The sequence below is a fragment of the Arvicanthis niloticus genome, chromosome 3 (assembly GCF_011762505.2).
Source record: "Arvicanthis niloticus isolate mArvNil1 chromosome 3, mArvNil1.pat.X, whole genome shotgun sequence".
Lineage (NCBI taxonomy): Eukaryota > Metazoa > Chordata > Mammalia > Rodentia > Muridae > Arvicanthis > Arvicanthis niloticus.
In genome coordinates this window covers 79,334,670-79,353,498 of record NC_047660.1, presented here as the reverse complement: position 1 = coordinate 79,353,498, position 18,829 = coordinate 79,334,670, and the positions used below count along the sequence as shown (strand labels likewise).

At 43.6% G+C, this 18,829-nt stretch overlaps 1 protein-coding gene and 1 pseudogene across 5 annotated transcripts in view; both read right to left on the bottom strand.

Moving 5' to 3' along the window:
- Positions 1 to 18,829, bottom strand: part of Dnah12 (dynein axonemal heavy chain 12) — a 168,579-nt gene that overhangs the window by 73,876 nt on the left and 75,874 nt on the right. For 3 of the 5 annotated variants that reach the window (XR_013109428.1, XM_034498136.2, XM_076931287.1), the window contains exons 37-40: positions 18,123 to 18,311; positions 15,962 to 16,113; positions 14,692 to 14,830; positions 7,962 to 8,128 (exon numbers count right to left, since the gene is read on the bottom strand). Coding sequence is in view for 4 of the 5 variants with exons in the window: in XM_034498136.2 (XP_034354027.1) it covers positions 7,962 to 8,128; positions 14,692 to 14,830; positions 15,962 to 16,113; positions 18,123 to 18,311 (647 nt within the window). In the remaining variant the exon portion in view is untranslated. Of the gene's footprint in view, positions 1 to 5,087; positions 6,414 to 7,961; positions 8,129 to 14,691; positions 14,831 to 15,961; positions 16,114 to 18,122; positions 18,312 to 18,829 lie in introns of those variants that run through there. The other 2 variants (XM_076931288.1, XM_076931289.1) reach the window with 2 other exon arrangements.
- On the bottom strand, positions 498 to 6,075 carry LOC117705462 (protein phosphatase 1 regulatory subunit 26-like; annotated as a pseudogene).

Sequence of the window (18,829 nt, the reverse complement as noted above, 5' to 3'; positions counted from 1 at the left end):
GTTGGACATGGTTTGTTAAGTAGTCACGTGCAGAGAAGAAACATGAAGAAATTAGATATCCTGATGTTGAAGCTCAAACTTGCCCGAGGAACTGGACACTGCTACTCAGCAGGAAGCAGTCTAACAATTATAGCTCCTTCCCTCTTTCCTTTTGCTCTATCTAGTGTTAGGAGTTGAAAGTGTGAAAGAAGAGGGGTGGAGAAGGGTGGAAATAAAAAAGAACCCACAAAGTATTAAAAAAAAACAGCTACAGATAACATTTGAGAAAAATCTAAATTACTTTAGATACAGTAAGTTTTTAAATTATGATAACAAAGACACAAATTGTGAAAGAAATAATTTAAAAAAGAGGTCTTCATTAAAATAGAAACTTCTATTTGTGAAAGTCAATAAAGAATATAAGACATAGGCATATACATGTATATGTATATGTATATGTATATGTATATGTATATATATACTGGTTTTTACTTTGAAGGCCTGGTCTCCTGCTTTAGCCTCCTGAATGCTAGGATTACAGAAGTGTTTTACTGAGCCCTCCCCCAGCCTTGAGCAGGCCAGAGAGACCTTGTTTGCCACAGTGAACCTTAACAACCCAGGTGGAGTCATCCACCTTGGCTGCATGTGCAACTTCCTACAGGAACTTAGAAGAACAGACTGCCTGCTGAGCTTGCCTCGGACACAATCCACAATCCACAAAGCTGGAACAAAGGATATGTTCGGTGGGCTTCCCCTATATATACACACAAAGTGCTAAACATTAAACTTTGAGCCTTGATCAGAAACCTTTGTCTTGGCTCCATGCTTCACTTGCCCCTCCGTCTCTTTTTCATTTCCAGCTAGTTAGCTCGTGGCTGCTGGGCAGCTACATTTTACTATACTCATCTTAAAACTAAATGTAGTATTACCATAACAATTTGTGAATGTTACTCTTTTAGTTTGGATAGTACTTGGTTTATTTATTAGACAAACAAAAACCAATATTGGATGGGTCTTTTATATAAAATAAGATGTTTTTTGTTTTCAAGGGTTAAAAGCACTCTAAAAATTTAAGGTGGAAACATGGATGACACAAAGCTGTTTCTCTCAGAAACACATAAACAAATATGCACAATGGATTTGTTATACACAGAATTTAGGACCACAATGGGCCCACAGAGCCTTGCACCACATCAAAGCTCCAACATGGCAGACACGAAGGATGGTCAGAGTATTCTCCATTTGTGCACAGAAGTGATTTACAATTCAGACCCAGGTGCATAAAGTAGAAAACGCACTTCCATGTTAGAATACCAACAGAATTCAGCCACAAAGTAGACACACAGCAACCCAGCATACTGAGCTGCAGAACTCAGGGGAGACAGGTAGATAGTCACAACACAGATATAACCCTCACATCTGGGGTTCAGCACATCTTCAGTTCCCAGTTGCCACAGGCACCTCAGCACCAAGGCAGTATCACTCTGCTTAACTCCTAGGAACTCAATGCCTACAGCCTGGCCTCAGCACTGGCCAGGCCCTTCTTTCTCCTGGGTAAAGGCAGGGTTGCAGAAAGCCTTGCAGACTGCTGGTGTTACCATTTGTCACACACAGCTGGGCTTTGAGTCATACACAGCAGGTGTGGGTAGGGTTTGTCCTCACTGTTTCCAGGGCTGGGGCTCACCATTATAGATGGTTAAGCTGTTTGGGGAGCAAGCCATCTCATGGCCTCACTACTTCACCATACACATATATAAAGAACAGTGCAGTCAAAATGAATATGTGGGATTACCTTTTAGAGCCATGATTAAAAGCCAATCTGTAGCTCTGATATGAAGGGGTTTATATGGATGTTAGAATCCCTCAGCAACTAGATACTGGATGATCTGGGCTCGGCTGAGCTACAGAGCCAGCATCCCACACTAGACAGGGGATGGTTGGTCAGCTATTTGCTAGCTGTTATGCTTTGAAATGTTTTCTAATTACAGGCCATGACTATAAAATCCAGAGACAGCCTCTGGTCCCAGTGGCATCCTGACACCTGGACCACATTAGCACTTTCAAGGTAGATAGCTGCTGCTATCTTCAGGTCTGAATATTTGCACTAGCAAATAGTAAACAGTTCCAGCCTCTGTCTCTGACCAGCACAGGGACAGTTAAAACCAAGTATTTACTCATCTACCATACTGCACTGAGACCACAGAGAATTGCAGTTAGGAACACCCTGCAAGACTGAACGACATTTTCAAAAAGTATTTCTTACAGCACTTTAAAAATAATTGATAAAAAACATACAAAACCCACTATGTACCAGGACACATTCATTAAATAAAAATGTCATTTGAGGTTAGTGTACATATTTATACCAGGGAGACTGCATGGAAGGGACCCAATTTTTGCTCTTTAACTGTCAGGATCCCCTACTTCCACCCAAGGGTGCCTCACACACACAGGCACACATACACACAGGCACACACACATACACGGGCACACATGCACAAAGGCACACACACACAGCCACATGCGCGCAAAGGGACACACACACACAGCCACACATGTACAAAGGCACACACACACAGGCACACACACACAGCCACACACACACAGCCACACACACACAGCCACACACGTGCAAAAGGACACACACAGACAGGCATGCACACATGCACATCAAACAAGACATGCATACTGCTTCCCACAGCTATGACAAGGGCCATAACATGCCTGTCATAACTTGAGGCCTTTACTGCTCACTGTGGCACTGCCCCCATCCTCCATGGAAAGTGTCACTGAATTTGCTGGCATCACTGCCCAAGTTCTCCTGGTCCTGCTGTTCCCTATCAACTAGCTCTGTGCCCATATCTCAGGTCTAGAACTTTGTCCTCAGAGACAGAATTCTTCCTGTCCTGCTGTCTCAGGGTCCCCTGAACCTTTCAGTTTGGCCAGTTCCCAGTGTCCTTCATTAGCAAGTGTGGGCTTCCAAATACAGGGCTGTGGGCCAGGCTGGGTCTCCCTGAAGGCAGAGAATGTTGCTCAGATCGGGGCTGAAGAGGCCAGCCTGTTTGCCCTACCCAGGAAACATTCTTCCCGAAGTGGAAGAGTTGGGTGGAGAGAGGTCTGAGGAAAGGCTGGATGTGTCCCCAGCCTGTGGCGAAGCACCCTTTTCCTTCTCACTCTGAAAGACACCCCTGTCCACACTGTCTCTTGACTCAAGTTCAGCACCCGTGGCTGGACAGCCTGCTCTGGTGTGCACAGTCACTCCAAGGGAAGGTGAGGTCAGCCTGGGATCCAGGGTTGGGGGTTAACAAGTTCCGACTGCCATAGTTCAGGTGAAAGGTTCCTCTGGCAATTCCAGCCTCAGCACCCACTTTGGGACAACTGGGCACCTGATTGAACACACCTTCTGCCATTGCAGTCTGCGTTCCCTATAGGCCATGGTCTTTGTGAACATTTTCCTGCTTGGTGGAGATGCTTTGCCAGAGTTCTTCCTGCTGGTGTTCTTGGGTAGTGATACCTCGCTTCGGCCCAGAGCAGTGGTGAGGCAGCTGGCCTGCTCAGCACGGAGGGTGCCCCTCTCAGTCTGGCTCAAGAGACTGGTTACCTGTGTCCGAGCTTTCTAGGCCTCTCCCTCCAGCTGAGAGGTTCCCCTGGCTTTTTGGCTCCATGTGCACACCCCAGGCTGCAACCCCAGGGTTGTCTCTTTCCCACAGAGCAGGGCATCTCCGGCTTGGCAGGGCCCCCTAGAAGTTCTGCATTGCGTATAGACTCCTTGGCCTTTTCTACCAAAACCCTCCTGATCTCCAGCTCAATGTTGTCACCACTGTCCACTGTACTGTCCTCAGATGTGGGGCTGGAGGCTGAAAGAGGGTGGCCACTGGCTCCTGTGGACTTAGAGGGAGGAGCCCCTTTTGGACTTTTCCTCCTGGGGAGAATAGTGGGGGTTGAATCCTTGCCCCCTGTGCCACCCAGCCTCACCCTCTGCCATGCTGCTGAAGGCGCTTTCTGGGCTTCTTCCTGGGCTGTCTTTGAACTTGGGCAGACAGCTCTGTAGTGCCTGCTGTCTGTGGTCTTTCCAGTCCCCGGGAAGGTTGCTCAGCTTCTTCCCATATCGAGTTTCTGCAGCCGAATCTGACCTTCTTACATGAAGCCTGTGGGTCTCAGTACTTCTTTTTAAACTTACACTTGGATCTCAATAAGTCCTTGATGGCCATGTTCAGGTCCTTGTCACTGTCTAGAGAACTGCTCTTATGCTCAGAGCTCTCTTTCTCACAGGCCTTCCCAACGGCCCTGGAAGTGACAGGCTGTTCCTTGATTTCAGCCTCTCCTCCTGGGATCTCTCTCTGTGACTTTGCTCTGCCCGAAAGGGTCCTACTCAAGGCTGAACCTTCCTCTGGATGGGGTCAGTGTCCTAGGCACTTTCTCTACTCTCCCTTACTTTCTTGGGCACTGTGGAGCTGCCCCCACCTCTCTGTTTCCATTTGTAGCCAAGAGGGAGATCTGGTGTTTTAGCAAGAGGGGCCTTGGGGATGACAGGCTGGCCACTGGGGCCAGGCGAGGACAGTGGACCCTGGGCAGGCTGAGGACTTCTTACTTGTACCTTGATAGCCAAAAACATCTGGATCTCCTGCTCAATGCTGTCATCACTATCAATGTTGCTTCTGTCACCTTCAGAGCAGGGAGGCATGGGTTGGGGACAGAAGAGTGTGTTCCTAGATGAAGGCCTGTCACTGCCTCCCATGGAGGCTGACAGGATGGTCTTGGAGATGCCCAGGATTGCTTCTGCGTATATCAGTTCAGTGGATGTGTCTGCTAGGTGTGAGGCCTGGTGCACAGCTTCACTCTCAACAGCTGTATGTCCTGGAGGTACAGAGGCTCTCGGAGAGCTTGGAGAGGGGATCAGGGTGGAGGCCCCCCTGGGTGGTGTCCATAAGTTTTTGAACTGCCAGCTTTTTCTTGCTAGGGAATCTCCTGTGGACTTCAGGCAAGGCACTAGACTGGGCACTCCCAGGGCTTTCCTCTTTCAACTGGGCTCTCAAGGTGGGTCCCCACTGGCCTCCTTCCTGGCTTTCTCCAGCTGGTACAGCTGGATGGCTTCCTCAATGTCATCATCACTGCTGGGGTCCGATGCCTGATGCACTGGGGCTGGGCTCCTGATGCTCTTGCTGTGCCTGGCAGGCATGTGTCTCCTCACTTCACCCCTGTTCTGTGCAGCCTCTGATCTGTGGGAAGTCAGCTTTGTGCTCACTGGGGTATCAGGCTTTGTGGTGAGCTCAGGCTGGAAGTTTCTCAGCTGTTAACCTGGAAGGCTTTTGGAAGATGAGCTCCTTACAGGTTCCTGTCAGAGCTGCCCTGGCTGAGGTTTCTTGGTTCCCTTTAAGTCTGGCAGGGCTCTTGTTTGGGTCTGATTCTTATCCACAGACCCATCACACTTTGGGTGTTCATGCTGTCTTTTCTCATAAGAAACTGTTTTATTTCAGTTCCGATGCTCTGTTCAAAGGGGTCCTTGCTGCTCATGCTAGCTGGGGAGGTGGAGCCCTGGTCTTCACTGGCTCCCACAGGAACCCGAGCCAGGAGTGAGCTGTGAGGGACATGGGATGGGCAGGGTGTTGCTGTGGGCAGGCTCTGGGATAGAGGGGGGCCCTTGGGACATAGGTTCAGAAGCCCTACCCTTTGCCTTTAGGTACTCTTAGATAGCCTCCTCAATGTCTCGGTCCACAGAGTCATCACTGTCAGAATCCAGCTCGAAGGGGCCATGTCTCCCAGCTTCATCTTTCTGCAGGGTGCTGCAGTTTTCAACAAGACCACAGGCAAGGAACTCTGGCTGCTCTTTGCACACAGCAGGCTTGGGGGCCAGCCTGGTGTCCGGGACCTCTCTGCACGCTGGCCTCTTTGTGACACGAGCATGGCTCATACCCAGGGCAGCCTCGGTCTCTGCAGTGTGCAAATGAGCATCTGTACCCTTGCACTCACTGAAGCCCTGGAGGTGTCCTCTTTAGACTCTAAGAAGCAGTCTGGAAAGCAGAAGCTCCTGGGCTGGCCAAAGGCCTCCCATTTGGATTGGAGCACCACCACTGGAGGGGTGTTCATGAGGAACATCCTTGCAGGCAGGCTGGGTGTTGAGAGGCAGGGCTTATCAGTCAGCCTGTTTCACATCCAGCTGCTCTGTACATCTCTTAAATCTTCTAGGCTTCTTTGATGCCTTTCTGCCTCCCAGTGTTGGGAGCTGCAGTGAGCACGGGCATCTTGTCCTCCCACTAGTAAACAATGGACTGCGCAGGTGCAAAAAGGCAAAAGCGCCCCAAAAGTCACTGCCCATCCCGGGGCGTATTATGGGTAATGAGTGAACAGCCAATCAGAAGTGAACACGTCACTCTAGGGTGTATTTAAGCTGTGCCTCTTCCTGTGTTTCGGCCCTTCTGCGGTCTTCACTTCTGCTGATACAAGATTAAAGATAAAGATTAAAGCCTCGCTGTGGTAACCACCTGAATTCTGCCTCTCGTGTCTCTCTTCCACGGGCAAAAGGGGGACACGGGAGGCACGCGGAACATCCCAGAGATTGAAGAACACCTGCAAGGTTAGTTAAAAGTCTCAGGTGCAGGCTGATGTTCTGCAAGACTTCAGGGATGAGGTCTTCACTCCTCCACTTGCACCTCAAAGCTTCTTCCACCAGCTTTCAAAATCAGCTGTGAGGGCTAGACATGGCGGTGCACACCTTTACTCCAAGCACTAGGACAGCCTGGTCTATAGATAGTGAATAGACCCAGAGCTGGGTTTCTCTGACAGTTTTAATGATTGTTGGTCCAACTATCTGGTCATTCTTGGGAGCTGTTATTCTGGGACCGACCTGCACCTGCTGGCTCTAGAGGAACGCAAGGCGCAACAAGTGGCAGGCACACGAGGGAGGCACATCCAGGGGGCCAGTGACCCTCTCCCATGTGACAGCAACCAGACGACTAGCTGTGGCCTGCATCACGAAGCTGCACAGCTGCCAGACCTGTGCCCCGAGTCCTGGGAGGTGCCAACCCAGAGAGCGAGAGCGGGGAATTGCAGATACTCGCTGAAGGCTGCTAGCAGAATACTGATCTCCAGGCAGCTAAGATTAGGGTCTTAGTCTCAAGCCCACACCCACAGTGACACACTTATTCCAACAAGGCTACATCCAGCTACTCACTGGAGACAGGCTTTGGAGGGGATTGTAGAAATACAATATCTTCTGTTGTGCTTCCCAGTTACAGGCTTTACTCTCCATGAATCCCCCACTATGATGTACTGACTTGCCACAAGTCCCAAAACAAGAAGGCCAGACAACTGTGAGTTGAAACTTGTAAAACTCATGAGTCACCATAGACTTCTTTCCTTTGTAAGTTGATTGTCTCAGCTATTTGTTAGTGCAACAGATCTTTACTAACAGTGATATTATGGGGAAGGTTAAACTGTAGAAATGCTACAAGGATCATTGGTTGTCAGGGGCTTGGTGAGTGTCAGGAGAAGTGGAAAACTGCACAAGAGTGTAAAGCTGTAGAAAATTCTCTATATGTCATCAAAATTATGAATGAATAACATTGTACATTTTCAAAACTCATAGGTCATATAAAACAAAAAGCAAGCCCTGTACTAAAAACTCAGATTTATAATGGCATATCGATTCATGCTTAGTAACTGGAAGACTCCTGCCATCTGCTGAGGAGGATGGGGAGCAACATGATGCATTTGTGAGGGCAAAATATTCTTTATATGAAAATTTCTTTATATGAAAGAAATCTATGCACTCTCCCAGGATTTATTATGAATCTGAAACTCATCTATAAGCAGTCTTAGAAGATATAGAAGAAATCCTTCCACATTTTCTATATATACAATCTGACCAATAATCACTTTCTATAAATAACTTGAAAAATATATCATTTTACTTTGAAAAGCTAAAATATAGAACAAGATGTGACTTTATCATGGCTTATTAAGACTTTAATTAAAGTATTTACCAATGTCCACAGTCAAAAAACTGTCGTAATAACTCAATAGGAGGTTGGGCTCCATATTTCTCCAATGAAGGCATATTCATATCATCTATAAACACTACACACTTCTTTCCCATAGGTGGTCCAAATACTCCCTTGCGCCTTTTGTCCAATCTAGCCATAATGATGTTCTAAAAATTAAAAAAAGACAGAGGCATATTACACATGAAAGTATTACAATATTGGTGTTATTATCATTGTTTAAGTCAATATCGAGACAGTATCTACGGACTAGCAGTAGCAGCTACCATTTATTTAATTAGTCAATAACTTAACATAAAAATAGTTAACATCAGAAAAAATAACTGGAAGAATCTTTGAAAAGAAATAATGTTATATTTATATTTGTCCTGAGTTACTCTTACTTGACACTAAATTTTAAACTCAGCATCATTTCAAATGACATCTGTTGAAAACCTCCTCTGCACTTAGAATTATAACAGGTATGTACATGCCATGCTTGCATTACACATAACGTCTGTATGTATGATTCTATAGTGCTTTTCACACTGGATACCCTTTTACCTAAGACTTAAAAGCATTAATTTTTCCAACCATTGTTGGATTTTATATCCAACATAAATGGGTATGCTTTTTTATATTTCTGAATTTTGTGGGGGGTTTGTTTGTTGCTTTTTGTTTGTTTTGGTTTGGTTTGGTTTGGCTTGGATTGATTTTTTGAGACAAGGTTTCTCTGTGTATCCTTGGATGTCCTGGAACTCACTCTGTAGACCAGGCTGGCCTCAAGTTCAGAGATCTTTCTGTCTATGCCTCCCAAGAGCTGCATGTACTATCACCACCCGGCATTATTTTTCTTTTCTTTTCTTTCCTTTTCTTTTCTTTCTTTCTTTCTTTCTTTTTTTTTTTTTTTTTTTTTTTTTTTGATGCAATCAGCAGAGATTTATTGGGGAGAGTTGGCTAGCCAAGGTCAAAACTGCTCATCCACGCAGGAACAGAATTTTGACAAAAGGCCAGCAAGCTGAGTTTTTTTTTTTTTTTTTTTTTTTTTTTTTTTTTTTTTTTTTTTTTTTTTTTTAGCATGGGGTGGGGAAAGGAAGGAATTTTTGCGTGGTTACACATGATTGGTTGCATTTTCGTGTGGTTACACATGATTGGTTGTTTTACAAATTTCGAACATAAGCAGGCTGTAACACTGGGAAAACCTCAAGGTGGTGGGTAACCAAGAATAGTGGAAAGTTAGCTATTTCTTGGAACCACCCAGATGACTTGCATCTTTCTCTGTGGTCAGGAATGTCTTCTTGCTTTGGGCCTTCCCCACCCTGAGGCTTGAGGAATGTTAATCCAGCAAGTGTCCTCTGATTCAGGGATAATGCCCTCCACCTGGAATGTGTCCTGGGGCAGTGAAGGCCTGAAATCTTACATCCTGTTCCGCTTTCTGGAACTTGCATTCTTTCGCTCAGGTCTAGGGTAAAGAAAAGGCCTATATATATTTCATAAAATGGTCTTTATAATTTTTCACTCTACATCCCCACTTTTTCTGATTAGGTTATGTTTTTAATTATAAAAACGCAATTATTAATAAGTCCATTCTCACCCCACTTTTTCTGATGTGGATCTTTAGAAAAGTTTAAACTCCAGTGTCATCATAATTATCATTTTCTTGACCTAAAGCTCGATATTGATGGTGCAACACAAAAAGCTGAACAGCACTTATCCTTTCTCTAGCAAAAGTTACTAATCTATTTAAAATGCCAAACCAACTTTACTGCACCTCTCTATCTTTCTGTCTCTGGTCTAACCTTAACATTCTTCTCTTAGAGCAGAACACAGACCTCCTTCTTTAAGAAACAGCAAGTCTAGTCCTCTTAGCAGCACCTGTCTCCACACCTGCAGCCACTCCTAATCTCAATGTAACAGCTAGAGTCAAGGAAAATAGGCTCTCTGCGGAAGCATCTAGGGTGCATCTCAAACTCAGTTCAAGAGTACCTGTAGGGTGGTAGTAAACCCAGGGAACTAGCCAGACAAGTATATAATAATCTTTGGCCTCATGTAAGACAGGAGTAGATATATAAAGGGCTAATCTTGAACTGCAAGCTCACCATTTATCAATCTTAGGCACTAAGTATCTGTTAGCAGGGGTCCTCAGGCTCTATTTTATTGGCTAGGGGGTCTCAAAAAGTTTCTATTTCTTTCAAACACACTTTCAAAGTTGTCCTCTGACTTTTACATATTTTGTGGCACATAGTTGGCTACATACACATATAATCACATATATAATAAAGAGAAATTACAAAAGGAACAAATCTATATAACTCTAGATTCACATTTTGATTTCTATCTTGGAATCACAAGCTGTCATTTAACTTCGGGTGTACACACCCTAATCCCCACCCTCTAAGGCAGCATTACCCCTGTGCCTAGGGTGGGATGTCTCAGGAGTCAAGGCCTGTTGTTCTTTGGCCTTGTAGAATAGCAGAAGACCTTGAGCTAAACAGCAGGGGGTTGTTCTGGATGTTCTCCAGTTGGCATCAGGCACAGGTGGTAGTGAACTTCAAGGAGGTCGGATGGTCATCAGCGCCAGGAACAGTCTCTTAGTAGCCTGAAAAATCATTTCTCACACAAAAAGGACATTCTGGGTGTGGAACAAGGACAAGGACACTCTAGCCAGCACCAGCTCCCGAGGGCAATTTAGTTTTAGGGTTCTGTTTATTCTCTCTACCTGTCCTGAGTTTTGGAGACAGTATAAACAGTGGAGCTTCTAATTAGTCTCTAGTATCTCTGACAATTTCTGACTTATCTTAGAAACAAAAGCAAGGCTGCTATCTGATCTAATTACCTAGGACACTTGAAACCTCGGGAAGGTCCCTATTCTAGGCTGTTTTCTCCTATGTATTTTCTTACTTACTCTAAGTCTCATAAGCCTTTGCTTGCTGGCATAGCTTACACTGTCTTATTATTTCTCTGGCCCAAAACCTGAGGTCCATTATATGCTTTAAATCTCTTGGCTGCTTGGTTGCACTCATATCTTAAGAGTCCATCTGTGCATTTAGCCTGATAAGTCTTTTGTTTTCTGGGGAGTATAGTTCTCCCTTCTTGTGTGCACCATTGCGTTTTTTCCTCTAGATAGTAGCTGGCAGGATGGCTAGCAATCTGAGTTCTTTCTCTTACTCTGTGTTGTAAGTGAGGCCATCTCTTAGGCCCAAAACCAGGAAGGGCTCCTGTATCAAGCCACTTGATCTGTCCGGTTATTGCCTCAGGCCACTGAGTCTCCTCCCTTTTGGTGTCCTGGGCAATGAATATTTACAGCTTCTGGCTTCATCGGGGTTTCCTCTCTTGGTATATAGCCCTGCGGACATGGGCTGTGGCAAAAGCATACCTGCTGTCCATGCAGATGTTGATTTTCTTGTCGGCCCCAAGTTCCAAGGTTGCTCTCTGCACTGACCATCTCAGGGGTGGGGAGTCAGCCCAGATGACATTTGTGTCCACCACAGTAGCGCTGGCTTGTCTCTGACCAGCATGGAGAAAACTGCTCCTGTCTGTAAAGCAGGTTATCTCGGCTTCCGGCTGGAGTCAGTAGAAGAAGCCTTTCCTCTACCCATGAGTTCTTGTCAGTTAATTGTAGCCCTTCGGATAGGAAGTGTATCAGGACCCCCATCCTGGGGAGTAAGTCTCAACCAGACAGAGGGTAGGAACAGTCTAGGATGACCATAAATGAATGGGATATCCGGCCCATCTCTTAGTCCACCATTTTTCGGGTAGTCCATGAATACATTTTGGCCCATTGGCCTGGAGGAGGACCCTGTGTCTATCAAGAGTTGGGTGGCTCCAAGCTGCCCCATCTTCACACATATAGCTGTCTTCACACAGAGCTAATATCTTCACCATTTGGGGTGTTTTTCAAGGCCTGGGATTTCCTGGCCCTGGCTTCTATTTGTTAGGGCCCTCTTGGACCCCGAAGCTGGCTCCTTTACTTGCAATGTGCACACTGGTCTTTTTCAAGGAGTTTCTTATCTCCCTTTGATTAGAGTCCCTCTTCTCTGCTTTCTGTAAATTCTTTTCCTGTTACCTTTCTTTTTCTTCACCTCTCTCTAGTCTCAGCAACTTACACTAGACCTTTTATCTTACAGTAAACCTTTTATCTTCTCCACTCCTTTTCTCTAGACTTACACTAAACCTTCTAATGACTTATCTTGTGGTCTCTCTAGTCTCCCTGTTTAACCTCATGTGCCTTGGTCAAAATTAGTGGGGTCTCATGTTCTTACACAAGATCTATCAACGGGATCTGGCGTGGGCCTTTGGGTGTCCCTTACCTTCTGTAACCCTCTGTTGACCATGGCCTGATCAATTGATGGGGTCCCCATGTCTGAGGGAACATTCTTTTTCTGGTGTCCTCTCTTGTTCTTCACTCCTGAAGACCAGAACCTACAAGGGTCTTGTGGAAGGAAGGCTTTTATGGGGGGAAGGGTATTCTTCTACTAGATTTATCTAGGTTACTATATTAGGCACTAGATCTAGGTGTCTGAGGGATCCTGGCCTATCTATTGCTTTGATTACTAACTTACTTTTTACTATAAATTTGTATCTGTACCAAAATGGAGGCCTATTCTTTTGGCTCTCTGACTCAGGACAGCCTGTAACTTCTTGTAGTAGGCAACCTGCCTGACCTGTCTGACCTGTCTGCAGGCAGTTTTGTTGGTTCAACGTTTCTAAGCTGGAGTCACATCACGTGACTTGTCTCAGCGCTACTTATTTACTTTTACTTTTTTTTTCTTTTAGAAATCTCAGTGCTATTCACTCACTATACTTTTAATAAAATATATATATAATTATAACTCTCAGGTGAATAATCTTGCTGGGGCTGTTTGTCCAGCTGCCCTGGCTCCACTGCCAGGTTTTTAATTACCTGGGCCCTATCTATCTTCATAGGTGGCAGGTGGAACTCCACCATTTCATTACAGCAGCAACCCGAGGTCCCCAGTACAGTCACACACACACCAAATTAGGTGACGGTCAACTTGCATGGCTGAGTGGTTCAAGGGGGCTGTGCTGGGGAACCACGAGCTGTCTCCCACCAAGTGCGGGCTGGGTGAGGGCGCCCTTCATGTGGTGTTATCTAGAGAGCACCCTACATGTGGTAGGCGGGCTGTCCAAACCCGAACCGTGGTAGGTGCCCCTTACTAAAGGACCTGCCCGCCTCTCTGCTCTGCAGCAGCACTCTTGTACTGGCGGCTTCATCTCTTTCTCTGCCAGCGATCATGTTATCTCTTTTTAACTCAGGATGTTTAACACAGTAGATTAACAGCTAACACACAGACAATTTGCCAAGAAAACACACAAAAAAACAACACAGATAGCTCACCCCTCTCATGGGCAGCACATAAACCAGCTGATATAGACAGTTCTCGCCCATGCCACGGGCGCAGAGACCAAGTTACACAATAAGGGCATAGAAAGACAGTCAGAAATCTGCCTGCCTCTGCTTCTCAAGTAAGACTCCAATAACCAGACAACGCGGTCAGTCTTCACAGATTCAGATTTAACAGGTTCAGATGATTTGGCCAGCCTATGCTGGACCAAGTCTAACAGATTTCTAACGCGCCAGCAATGAACAACCCAAAAATAGACACACTGCCATGAGAGCACAAGTGAGAGCACAACAACCGCTGCCCTAGGCTGCGGTGGCCATTTCTGACCTTTCCTCTCTGCCCCATTGTTAACACACAAAAAGACTAACAAAAACCTGTCTCAACCACCAGTGCCAGCCAAGAGGGATTCCACATCCTCTCTGGCACCTAGATGAACCCCCAGACGTCTCTGGGGGTGCAGCAGCTAGTGACCTCACAGCACGTCTGCTAATCACTCGTTTATCTCCTCTCGAGACAGAACCGGTTTACTGCCCCTCACGAGACAGAAACAGCTGCCAGTCCAAACCGAAAGTGCACTTCTCAGAAACCAAATAATTCAGACAGACGGGCACAAACAACTTCAGACGATTTAGACAACCAGGCACATGAGAAACCAGACAATTCAGACAATTTCACACAACAACCAGACAGACAGACAGAAAACTGTGGTGTTCCCTTACCTCCCAGTGGATTCTTGGATTAGGGTGGTCGCAAAATCCAGGACGAGCCTCCAAATGAAGACCCCCAAACTCGGGAGACCCTTCCTCAAGTCTCGGGAAATCACAACCACCCAAAAATCACAAGAAACCATACCTAGATGCAATCAGCAGAGGTTGATTGGAGAGAGTTGGCTAGCCAAGGTTCTAAAACAAACAAACAAACAAACAAACAAAAACCTTGCTTGTCCATTGTAAAACTGAATACCAAAATTCTCTTACTTAAAAATTCTACAGTTTTTTAACTTTGCAAGACTTTGAAGTTAAGACAAATCTATTGGCTGAAAACAACAGAAATAGGGCTGGACCAATCCTGTGAGCAGCAAGTACCCTTAAAAGCCATACAGAAGAGTATAGAAAGAACAATTGAATATTCTCTTATGTCTACCCACTACCCTTGTGTGCACACACGAGTGTTTCTTACACGTCCTTCTTCAATTAAATCAATTGTTGCTTCTCAGGCCAAAAAAAGTGACAAATCTTAATTAAGTGCTAATTATGCATAATTAAGTGCTAATTATGCATGTTTAACAGAGCTTTAAATACTTTAATATTTATCAAATAAGATAAAGTATAATAATTACAAACCCGATTTTCTGGCTTTATACTGACCTGAACCTGATTGGCACTGGTCCGAGCAGAGAAGTTAACATAGAAAGGAAAGTACTTTTCCTTTTGCAAGTGATTCATTAGTTTATCCTTTACATACACCGACTTTCCTGTGCCAGTGGGACCCACAAAAAGCAGCGGCCTTTGCGAAAACAATAAATAACATAATTCAAAATGGAAGAAAGTATAAAAACATTTTTATGGAAAGAAACTCAAATACATATTTTTAAAACTTTAAATAGTAGTCAAGTCATTTCTTTCTAATACTCCACACACTTATAATTGTGCGTGAAAGACCAGTAAAGGAAGGGCCAAGGAGATGGCTCAGCAACTGTCTGAGTTTGGATCTCTAGAACCCATGTGAACATCAGACCTGCTAGCTTGTGTCTGTGATCTCAATACTACTATGGCATGGGAAGCAGAGACAGGAGAATTCTCTACAAGTTCACTGCCCTACTAGCCTGGAGGCACCTAACCTGTATGTAAAATATATAAACTTGTGGGGTGCGTGTGTGCACACTTGTGTGTAAGTACATATCAATGTGTAGGCAGGCACTGGCATAACACATACATGGAGCTCAGGGGATAACTTGGTGGTATCCTAGGCATTTCTTAATTTTGTTTGAGGCAGGGTTCTTCCCTGAAAGTTTGCCAAGAAGACTAGGCTAGCTGGCCCATATGCCTGTCTCTGTCTCCCATCTCACTATGGCTGTGATTACAAGTGTGCGCCATGATTCTGGCTGTATACCAACCTGAACTCATTGTTTTTTATATGGAGTCTGGTTCCACATGCTTATGAAATAAGGATTTTACTGACTGAGTATAAAGCTTTTAATAACAACATTGCAAGTGATTTTTGGTGACTTAAGAGGAAATGAACTATTGTTATGTTAAAATCTTGGAGTAATAAAAAAGCTAAATTCTGGGTTTCCCAATAACAGTAGATGTCATTTAAAACATGTTAATTAGCTCCCAGACATTGTCTCTGTTGCCTGAAACTCAATGACCTCAAAGTTTACTTTAATAAATGCTGCCATTTTATTAGAATGGTACTGCTACATTTAGCATTCATGTTTAGAGTTTCTTACTTGCTGGGCGGTGGTGGCACTCGCCTTTAATCCCAGCACTTGGGAGGCAGAGGCAGGCAGATTTCTGAGTTCGAGGCCAGCCTGGTCTACAGAGTGAGTTCCAGGACAGCCAGGGCTATACAGAGAAACCCTGTCTCGAAAAACAAAAACAAAAACAAACAAACAAAAAAAATAGAGTTTCTTACTTTGAATAGGTAATACTCAAATCCATTAGGAAAGTATATCTAATCGTGTCCATTGTAGGGACTATAATATCTTGAATCTTGGTACGTTTGTCTTCTAAATCAGAACTTTTAATTAATTCATTCCAATGGAGCCAGCGACCTCTGTTTCTTAACTATAAGAGAATATGTTTTAAAATACTGTAACTATACACTTGTTACATCTGAAAGAATCTTTTCAACACTTATACCATTTGCTTTTAAAATCTTGAGCCTTAGATAAAACTTAGCATCTATAATAATACACTATGAGTTTTTACCAATTGACAAGGAAAAGTTAATGTAGTTGAAAGGACAAAAACTTATAGTGTATAGAAGAATAAATCCAAATGGGTAACAGGTAACTGCTTAGTAAACTATCTGCAGCTTGAGATAACATGGAGAGGCCATGCACTCACAACCAGAGCCTATATTTCTGGATCATTAGCACTGGAAAAGGGACTTACTATGGTTTTGAAAGGTATGTTTTATTAAAAATTCTAAATCAGGGAGAGATGGCTCAGTGAATAAGACCACTGGCTGTTCTTTCAGAAAACCAAGATTCATTTTCCAGAACTCAAATGTTGGATCACAACTGTAACTTCAGTTCCAGGGAATCTGATGCCCTCTTTTGACTTCTGTAGACAATAGGCATGCACATACTATGCACACATTCATGCAGGCAAAACACCAATACACATAAAAATTTTAAAATATTGTAAATGAACCCCCCAAATTAAAAACTTTAGTCTTTACCTCCTTTATAATGAAATATCATAATAATTCACATAAAACATAAGTAACATCTTAAGTCATAAAGCAGATTAATGCATAGATAAGCATGAATCTACTATTCAATTAATATAATTTTTAATGATAATTCAAAGAATATAAATGTTACCCTATCATAATTCAAAGAATATAAATATCAGTTTATCTTAAACTCAACAAACCTAGAATTTATGTCCTTTAGTTTTTGAGATAGTCCTACTATGTGGACCAGGCTGGCCTTGAACTCAGAGATCCACCTGCCTCTGTCTTCTGAGTACTGGAACAAAAGGCATGCACCACCATGCCTGGCTGAATTTATATCCTCTTAATATCTGACCATTCCTAAATGTCTTTAATATGGTCTTTTGCATATACTGAGTATTTCAAAGTCACTCTAGTGTAACTTAAGTTACAACTTTCTAGATTTTGGTTTTCTATCTTTCATGTTTTTTGAAGTACATGAGCAATACTCTAAGTAAAAATAAAACATCATTTGAGACCTCTGTATTTGTTTGCCGTCTTGTTTTTTTTTTTGATCTAGGCTGATGTTCAGCCACGATAATGAGCAGATTGTACTAACAATTACAGTCTTGAGGTTCTTTTGAACTACTGGCTCAATGTGCTACTAGTATCTGGATGTTTTCTCATCAGTAATGGCCTTAACCATTATTTGTCTCTCCTGATTAGTCTTCTTCCCCTTGTCGACCCCCAAGTCTCCTATCAAATTGTAAAAGTTAATTCCTGGCAAAATAGCAGGAGTCTAGCACCTGCTCCAGCATTATATCGGGCACTAAGAATTTTTTCCTGTGTCCTATCAGGCAAGCAGGTGCCACAGCATGGGCAGTTTTGGGGCATCTCTCCTGTACTTACACTGTGGGACACACAGGGCAGAACTCAGATATTCAAGTTTGTATGCCAAGTATTTTTACTCATTGGCATCTCATTGGCCTATTAACTCATTTTTAAAAAAAAAAACTTTTAGAGTGATACTCAAGTTTTAGAAACATGTATTTTTGAGCTAAAAGTTTTATTAGATTTAGAAAATGACACCGGGTATGGCACACACCTTTAATCCCAGAACTTGGGAGGCAGAAGCAGGCAGATCTCTGAGTTTGAGGCCAGCCTGGTCTACAGAGTGAGTTCCAGGTCAGCCAAGGCTATACAGAGAAACCCTGTCTCGAAAAAAACAAAGAAAACAAAACAAAAACAAAAACAAACAAACAAAAAGAACTACAAAGAAAAGTAAAGGGATGGGACTAAGCATCTCTCCATGGGAGTCCAAACCCTCTGATGAAAACCCAGATGCTGGCACTGTGTGGGCTGACCCAGGGTTTTGTGGTTCACATTCTATCTCAATACACATTTTAGATCATACCTCATACATGTAGTCATAGACCAGGCCCTTTTCATCAAATGGGCATTCCCATTTACTGATAGTAACTGGCATCGGGGCTTCTTCATTTTTTCCTGCTACAATTGATCGTAGAAAATTATCAAAAGCAAGACGACCATCTGTATCACAACTTGCTCCAACTGACCAAATCAAAGAGAATATAAAGGTGGCCTGTTGGTGAAAAAAATTATAGTGATTACTTTTTTAAAAATTTCAGGAGAAACAACTAAAATTTAATATATTAAGACCTGTTTAAAGTACTTGGAAAGGTCATGCAGAGACAAAAAATAAAACTGAGGATAGATAAATCATATAAAGAATCATTTCTTTGGCAATAGTGATAAAAAACTTAAATACCTACACAAATGGCCTAGGAACATTTATTTAATTTCTCCTCAAATAAATTTCTACTAGTGAAAATGATATATGTATAAAATATTGGTTAAATTGCTATTTCTTCAACAGGCGCTCTGGTTATTTAGAGTATGCTACACACACTGATGTATATATGGCTTTTAAGAATGATGTAACTAGGGGACCGGAGAGACGGCTCAGTGGTTAAGAGCACTGATTGCTCTTCCAGAGGTCCTGAGTTCAATTCCCAGCAATCACATGGTGGCTCACAACCATCTGTAATGGGATCCGATGCCCTCTTCTGGTGTGTCTGAAGAGAGTGACAGTGTACTTGC